The sequence below is a fragment of the Medicago truncatula genome, chromosome 2 (assembly GCF_003473485.1).
Source record: "Medicago truncatula cultivar Jemalong A17 chromosome 2, MtrunA17r5.0-ANR, whole genome shotgun sequence".
Taxonomy (NCBI): domain Eukaryota; kingdom Viridiplantae; phylum Streptophyta; class Magnoliopsida; order Fabales; family Fabaceae; genus Medicago; species Medicago truncatula.
In genome coordinates this window covers 2496970-2505821 of record NC_053043.1, presented here as the reverse complement: position 1 = coordinate 2505821, position 8852 = coordinate 2496970, and the positions used below count along the sequence as shown (strand labels likewise).

Sequence of the window (8852 nt, the reverse complement as noted above, 5' to 3'; positions counted from 1 at the left end):
ATGGCCTAGGTGCATTTCTCACGGCATGCCTGCCAAATCGATGTTAAATGTGCATGGAGAGATTCTCATTTTTTAAACTTGCTATTGGTAATGAGATCTAAGTCTTTTTAACACGATAGATTGAAAAATTCTCTGACTTATCTAAACAATAAGAAAGATACTCGTAAACAATAATTATTGTACATATCATTTGGTCATCACCCTTGACTTTGTACATAAAATATAGCATTAATAATTATAAGTAATGTCATTATTTGACCAACTGATAAATGTTCAAGATTTGTAAGGCATTTTATTTTGTTCTTCCTCTTCTCTTTTGCTACCAAAGAGACTATGCAGGCATTTTATTTTGTTATGCTATGTGTTATCAGCTTCTTTGCCTTGGTCTTTCCAAATGGGTTTTTCTGCCTTGCTGATGATACTAATAGAGAAACAGGTTCCCTATGTGATAAAGCTGATAAGAATCCTGTCAATGAAGATACATTTCAAACCAATTTGAAAACCTTATTGGATTCTCTTGCTTCAAACGTCGTTGATAGCCATGGATTTTACCAAACCATTGTAGGAAAAAAGCCTAACAGGCTTTATGGTACAATATTATGTAGAGGGGACATATCTGCTAATAATTGTTTTAATTGTGTCCTTAACTCTACAAGAGTATCCTCAAATGATTGTCCTAAGAGTAGAGATGTTACTATTTGGTTTAGATGGTGTTTCCTACGCTATTCAAACGAGAGCTTCTTCGGAGACATGCAAGGAACAGCAACGGCAATCACAAATGAAACTGATATTGATGACCCTTCTTTGGTTTCACAAGGGTTATCCTTCATGAGCGGAGTAGCAGCTGCAGCTTCGGAGAAATCATTCATGTTCCACACAGAAGTACTGAACTTTAATCAAAGTGAGAAGAGGTATGGTATGACCCAGTGTACAAGAGATATCAGTAGAAAGGACTGCAGAAGGTGTTTGGATGCTCAATTGGTCAATTTCGAAACTTTTATTGGAAATAAAAGAAGATGGGAAGTTCATGGATTAAATTGTTTCATGTGGTATGATGACTATCAGTTTTATTCTAATGTCTCCACTCTTCTAAGTGGTGAGTCCTTTGACTTTTGGTTAGTTCTTTTTCAATTTAAGCTATGACTACCAATTTGAGACTCACTAGGACACAATGTTGTATATCTTCAACTGAAATATGTACTCCTCTCGACTTAATTATAAGCAGAAAGTACATGTATCTGGTCCACACATTTGGACCAAATACAATTACTTTTTGCTTATATTTATGTTCGGAGTATTATGTGTTTGGCTTAGTAGAAAGTAGCTTGTAGCATTATTGGTATTTATTAGAAAAGTTAAGATGTTAACTTATATGACAAGCTATTGTTTAAAAGACTTGAATATTATTGGAAAAACTTTATAACTTTTCTAATTATAGATGCTTGTTGAAAATTAGCTTTGAGATTTATTAATCATATGGCTAGACTTAGTTTCCTTGTGATATCTTATAAGGAAGAGAATCTAATATAAGCTTTTCTTTGTGGTACAGCTTCTTGGAGGCTTTCTTCTTGCAGAAGCTTAGTAAGTGGCATAACTGTTGTGGTCTCAGCAGCCTTGTTGATAGTTTTCTAATTCTAGCTTCTACTTTATAATTTCTGATAGAATGCCGTGAATATGTTTAATTTGATTATTATTATTTTTTTTTTACTTTGTCAATGGGATTTGGTTTTTGACAATGTTTGAAGATGTACATGTTCACTTGTAAACAAGTTTATTCAAATCGAATTAGCTATTGTAGTTAGTGATTGCCAACTTTACATTAGCGGGTCACTTTTCTTACATGATTTCCATAAAATTGACTATATAAGGAATTTTGAATTAGGGAAGACATCTCAATGCGACTTAGTTGGGTTAAAAATAAAAAAGATTTCGTACACCAAAAAATTTCATATTGTCTGAGATTGAAGGTCAATGGTAGTTTATAAACAATAACCATACTATTCAATCCAACGAGGCGGTTTTTAACAAATGACAAAACCTTGAGGGCTTACTATTTTATTTATTTTTAAACAAATGGAGTGCAAATGAATCTGCGACACCCTATGTAGATTGAGAAGAACATAGTACAAAGACTGGAGTGACATAAAAGCCTTACCCAGTAGAAACAAAATAAAACCAGACGAGATGCTTAAAATGAAAAATAAAGAACATAACAAACAACCCTAAAGGGTATAGTATAGTAACCTCACATCAGAATCCAGAATAAAAATCCACGCACCAATGCACAATCCAGCGAGCCCGTGTACGAGCTCGAAACCAAATTGCAAAATAAGAAAGGTATGTGAAAGTTTAGATTAGAACCTGAATCAAGATCTCCACGAAGGTGAGTGATTCCACCGCCAACACAGATGCAAAACCCAACGCCTAGAGCCCAATGTGCTGCGACGCTAAGCATCCACACAACCATTTCCAGCCAAATCAACACTAAAGCAACCCAGAGCCAATCAATATCCAGATCGACAGATGGTCAATCAACAGGGCTGAGCACTACAAACACAATAACAGACCCTAACATATTTCAAAAATAACGAAAGCAACCCAGAACCAATAAAAACCCGATCGAGAGATGATCAATCAATAAACCTGAGTACCACGAGTACATAACCAAATTAGCACCAATCGAAGCCCAAATCGATTGGTGCTAGCACCAAACTAGCATCAACCAAATAGTGAGGGCTTACACAAAAACCTAAAATGGACAATGCCTCTTGATAGATCCTTTTGCGTTTATCTTAATGGTTACGTTTGTTACAATTCCAAGTCAATTTTTTCTATCTATTTTTCTATAATATTTCTGCTATTTTTTTTGGTCAAATATTTCTATCTTAAGTTGAATGATTAATTCTTTTTTGGTACATAGCAAAATATTGTATTTCATATAAAAATGATTTGATATAAAATACCATCGTTATTTTCAGCTGTTTTGACTATTGATTTGTTCATCGATCATTTAGTACTTTATTAATAATGCAAAAGTTGTCTGCTCAACAAAATTCTACATAGATTGTTCAACAAGTAAGCCAGAATATTGTTGCAGCATTTTCTCCTGACTCATTTGAGGCTTCCCTAATCTTAATTATAATAATCAAGTCCTAGAAGTTAGAGATAAACTCAACATTAAACAAAGTGTAAAATGGACTTAAAACAAAATTTCTCTTACCCTTTTTTAGAGGAAAATTTCTCTTACTTGTACTAAACAATCTGAAAGATAGTCATATGTATAAATTGTTATACATGTTGTATGGTCGTCACCCAAGAGTTGATTTTGCACACTTGCACATAAAATAAAATAGTGCTAATTAAAAAAAAAAGTCATTATTTGACTAACTGATAATAAAAGTTCAAAATTTGTAACGTAGGTGACACATTCATTGCTTTTGATCTTCATCTTCTCTTCTGCTATACCAAAGAGACTATGAAGACATTTTATTTTGTTATGCTATGTGTTATCAGCTTCTTTGTTCTGGTCTTTCCAAATGGCTTTTTTGGCCTTGCAGATGATACTAATAGAGCATTAGGTTCCACATGTAAGAATGAAGAAAATACTACTGTCAATGGAGTCATATTGCAAACTTTATTGAATTCTCTTGCTTCAAACGTGGTTGATCACCATGGATTTTACCAAACCATTGCAGGAGAAAACAACAGCAGGATTTATGGTTCAATATTATGTAGAGGAGACATATCTGCTAACAATTGTTCTGATTGTGTCCGTAACTCCACAATAGAAGCTTCAAATGTTTTTCCTAAGTGTAGAGATGTTCAAGTTTTGTTTAGATGGTGTTTCCTACGCTATTCAAACGAGAGCTTCTTTGGAGACATGCAGGAATTGACATTTACATATGACTTTGATGATATTGATGATCCTTCTGTGGTTTCACAAGGGTTACCTTTCATGAGTGGAGTAGCAGCTACAGCTTCAGAGAAATCATTAATGTTCCACACAGAAGTACTGAACTTCAATCAAAGTGAGAAGAGGTATGGAATGGCTCAGTGCACAAGAGATATTAGTAGAAAGGACTGCAAAAGGTGTCTGGATTCTCAGCTGATTAACATCAGAACAATTAGAAATAATACAAGATGGGAAATTTATGGATCCAATTGTTTCATGTGGTATGATGACTATCAGTTTTATGCTAGTGTATCCTTTCTTCCAAGTGGTGAGTCCTTTGACTTTTGGTTAGTTCTTTTTAAATATAACATATTTCTCAATTATAATTGTCTATCCTATCAATTTAAGATTCACAAGGACACATGTTGTCTATCCTCAACTGAAATATGCACTCCTCTCGACTTAAATATTAGCAAAAAATACATGTATCTGGATCACATTTCGACAAGTTAATTACTTGGGGAACAAGATACTTGTACGTTTTGCTTTTATTTAAGTAGAGAGGAGTGTGTCTTTAACTTATAAGAATGTCTTTACAGGAAAATCTGTATTTATATAGGAGTTAAACGCGGAGGTTTACAAGTTAAGATGTTAACTTACATGAGAAGCTATTATTAAAAGACTTGAAATTACTGGAAGATCATTTTAACTTTTTTTCTAACTGTAGATGCTTGTTGAAAAGCAGCTCTAAGATATTTTTATATGGCTACACTTACTTTCCTTGTGATGTCTAATAAGGAAGCCAAGCTAATATAAGTTTTCTCTGTGGTACAGCTGCATGGAGGCCTTCTTCTTGCAGAAGCTTAGCAGCGATTGCGGTCTCAGCAGCCTTGTTGATAGTTTTCTAATTCTAGTTTCAATTTTTTATTTATTTTTACTTTGTCAATGGGATTTGGTTTTAGGAATGGAGATTGCAAAATGTCATGGTCTATTTTATAATTTATTACTTTATAATTTCTTGATTTGGTGGCTTTGTAATTATATGGGAATGTTACATGTATCTTTGTAATTAATTTGCAGCTGTTTTTAAATTATCATAAATATATAGAAGTTGGCTATTTTACACATGACTGAAGAAAGAGTAAAAATATGGAAATGCATTACATAATATTTTTTGAGATAATTGAAAAAAAAGCAAGATTCTTTTGTTTAGATGTTTGTTAATTTTTTTACTGATGTGAAGGCCATTGGTTCATGTTTATACGTGTTAGAGGCTGGAAACACAATGTTTCTGAAAATATTTTAAAGGCCAAATACATCCAAAGGTTTTAAGTTTTAAGTTTTCCCAAGCTAAAAAGTTTGGCAAGTTTCAATTAGTTTCTGAAATGTTGCAACATTATCCTTTCTGCCAGTCTCTAATTAAAGCACGATGATGCGACCATTAACTTGCTAAATAGACCCAAAACTCAGCGTTTTTGCCCTACCAGCGTGTATAACATTGTCTTTCTCTTTGAATCACTAATTTTTCACCTAAATTGAAAACCCTAAACTCCAGTTTCCATGGCCTCATCTCCCCTAATAATGTATGAATTACAATGTAACCATTAAGATAATCATTATTAACCCTACGATAAACAAGTTTATCTAAATCGAATTAGCTATCACAGTTGGTGATTGTCAACTTTACATGAGCGGTAACTTTTCTTAAGTTATTTCCATAAATTTAACAAAATAAAGAATTATGGTAAGACATCTCATTGCGACCTAATTGGGTTAAAAATAAAAATGTGTCTGTAAACCAAAAGGTTCAGTATAGTTTGAGATATAAGGTCAATGACAGATTATAAACAACAACTATATACTCTTCAAATTCAACGAGACGTCTTTTAATAAATGACTAAAATGAGAGGGTTTACACACAAACCCATAGCGGACAATACCTCCGGACAACTCCTTTTGCCACATCTTAATGGTTACGTTTGTTAAAATTCCAAGTCAATTTTTGTTTGTTTTTATAATATTTCTTACATTTCTTTTTTGGTCAAATATTTCTGCTTTTCTTAAGTTGAATGACTTGCTTATTTTCCCACAGGAAAATATATCATGTATGCAAAACATTTTATTTCAAATAAAAAAATGATTTGATTTGATTTATATATTTTATCTGCAGATAATAGCATTGTTATTTTTCAGTTGTTTTGACTATTGATTTCTTCATCGATCATTTGGTGCTTTATTAATGCCAAGTTTAAGAAGTTATCCACTCCACATAATTTTACATAGATTGTTCAAGAAGTAAGCCAGAACTTTGGTCATATGAGCCTTCCCTAAGTTTAGTTATACTTAATAATCAAGTCCTAGAAGTTAGAAGTAAACTCAACATTAAACAAAATGTTAAATAGGCTTAGAAGTTTAATCTCACCTTTTAAAGTTAACTCTAAGGATGAGGATGTCCATTTTACAAGCGCGCGCGCGCACACACACACACACACACACACACACACATATATATATATATATATATATATATATATATATATATATATATTGCACATTCTCTAAACGCCAGCAATGTGAAATGGCCTTGAAGATCCTTATCATCTGAACTAACTTTTTGGAGTGAGATCCAAATTTATTTAACACGACAGATTGGAAAATTTCTCTTACTTGTACTAAACAATCTGAGACATAGTCATATTGTACCCAAGAGTTGACTTTGCACATAAAAAATAATAGTGTTAATTAAAAAAGAAATGTCACTGTTTGACCAATTGATTTAAGTTCAAAATTTGTAACGTAGGGTGACACACTCATTGCTTTTGATCTTCCTCTTCTCTTCTGCTATTCTGCTATACCAAAGAGACTATGAAATCATTTTATTTTGTTATGCTATGTGTTATCAGCTTCTTTGTTCTGGTCTTTCCAAATGGCTTTTTTGGCCTTGCTGATGACACCAATAGAGAAATAGGTCCGATATGCAATAAAGCTGATAATACGGTCAATGAAGACATATTCCATACCTTATTGGATTCTCTTGCTTCAAATGTGGTTGATCACCAAGGATTTTACCAAACCACTGTAGGAGAAAACTCCAGCAGGGTTTATGGTTCAATATTATGTAGAGGAGACATATCTGCTAACAATTGTTCTATCTGTGTCCTTAACTCTACAAGAGTAGCGTCAAATGATTGTCCTAAGAATAGGGATGTTACAGTTTGGTTTAGTTGGTGTTTCCTACGCTATTCGGACGAGAATTTCTTTGGAGACATGCATGGAATAACAAATGCTTTCACAAATGTCACTGATGTCGATGACCCTTCTTTGGTATCACAATGGTTACCTTTCATGAGTGGAGTAGCAGCTGCAGCTTCAGAGAACTCATTCATGTTCCACACAGAAGAACTGAACTTTAATCAAAGTGAGAAGAGGTATGGAATGGCTCAGTGCACAAGAGATATCAATAGACAGGACTGCAGAAGGTGCCTTGATGATCAACTAGTTTCTTTCGGAGCTACAATTGGAAATAAAAGAAGATGGGAAATTTATGGACCCAATTGTTTCATGTGGTATAATGACTATCAATTTTATGCTAATGTATCCACTCTTCAAAGTGGTGAGTCCTTTGACTTTTGATTAGTTCTTTTTCAAAATATGCTATTTATCAGTTATAATTGCCTATCCTACCGATTTGACATTCACCACGACACAGTGTTGTCTATCCTCAACTGAAATATTCACTCCTCTCGACTTAAATATAAGCAAAAAAATACACGTATCTTGTCCATGTTTAGACAAGTTACATGGTGAACCAGATACATGTACTTTTTGCGTTTATTTAAGTTGAGAGGAGTATGTATTTAACTTATAAGAAAGTCTTTGTTGGAGAATAAGTATTTATAAAGAAGCTAACCACGGACGTTTAGGAGATAAAATGTTAACTTATATAACAAGCTACTGTTTAAAGACTTGAAATATTATTGGATGATCATTTTTTTTTCTTCTATCTAAAGATTCTTGTTGAAGGGTAGCTAAGATATATAGTAATATTGCTAGACTTAGTTTCCTTGTAATTATGTAATAAGGAAGACAGTCTAATATAAGATTTGCTTTGTGGTACAGTTGCTTGGAAGCCTTCTTGCAGAAGCTTAGTAGCAGTTGCGGTCTCGGTAGCCTTGTTGATAATTATGTAATAATTATAACTTCTATTCTATGGTTTCTAATAGAATGCCATGAACAATAAGTTAATATATATATTTTTTACTGTCAATAGGGTTTGGTTTTTGACAGAAGTTTCAGGAATGGAGATGTATTTGTGCACTTATAAATTTTCATTCTTCATGGTCTATATTATAATTTATTACTTTGTAATTTCTTGATTTGGTAGCTTTGTAATTAATATTGGGATCTTACATGCATCTTTGTGGTAAATATGGAGGAAATTCCGGTCCGTAGCAGAAAGAGTAAAATTTGCAGCTGTTTTTCAATTATCATAAGTAAATAGAAGCTGGCTATTAGGCATGAGTGGAGAAAGAGTAAAAATATGGAAATGAATTGTCTAAAAGTTCAACTTTTGTAGAATACACACTCATTGATTCTAATCTTCCACTTCCTCTACCTAAGAGACTAAGAACTATGCAGACATTGTATTTTGTTATGCTATGTGTTATCAATATCTTTGTTTTGGTCTTTTCAAATGGCTTGTTTTGATACTAAGGAAGACAAAATGCAGAACAATATGAGAATATTATTGGATTCTCTTGCTTCAAACCGCTGTGGATCACCGTGGGTTTTACCAAACCGATGTAGGAGACAAGGCCGACAAGCTTTATGGTACAAAATTTTGTAGAGGGGCTAAAAATTGTTTTGATTGTGCTCTTAATTCTACCAGAGTTGCCTCAAGTGATTGTTCTATGAAGTACTTCTTGAGTTAGCTTTAAAGCCTATATAGAAGTTTATTTCA

The 8852-nt window shown here is 33.2% G+C and overlaps 3 protein-coding genes across 3 annotated transcripts; all 3 read left to right on the top strand.

Moving 5' to 3' along the window:
• Positions 1-260: 260 nt before the first annotated feature.
• On the top strand, positions 261-1817 carry LOC11430756 (cysteine-rich receptor-like protein kinase 6). The gene is made up of 2 exons (XM_003593323.4): positions 261-1096; positions 1550-1817. The coding sequence occupies exons 1-2, from the start codon at positions 334-336 to the stop codon at positions 1630-1632; spliced, it is 846 nt and encodes a 281-aa protein (XP_003593371.1). The 5' UTR covers positions 261-333; the 3' UTR covers positions 1633-1817.
• Positions 1818-3204: 1387 nt separating this feature from the next.
• On the top strand, positions 3205-5019 carry LOC11429252 (cysteine-rich receptor-like protein kinase 6). Its single transcript, XM_024776650.2, has 2 exons — positions 3205-4220; positions 4727-5019. Exons 1-2 carry the CDS (start codon positions 3476-3478, stop codon positions 4798-4800), a joined length of 819 nt encoding a protein of 272 aa, XP_024632418.1. The 5' UTR covers positions 3205-3475; the 3' UTR covers positions 4801-5019.
• A 1668-nt stretch (positions 5020-6687) lies between these two features.
• On the top strand, positions 6688-8268 carry LOC11430755 (putative cysteine-rich receptor-like protein kinase 9). Its single transcript, XM_003593321.4, has 2 exons — positions 6688-7505; positions 8012-8268. The coding sequence occupies exons 1-2, from the start codon at positions 6758-6760 to the stop codon at positions 8080-8082; spliced, it is 819 nt and encodes a 272-aa protein (XP_003593369.2). The 5' UTR covers positions 6688-6757; the 3' UTR covers positions 8083-8268.
• The last annotated feature ends 584 nt before the right edge of the window (positions 8269-8852 follow it).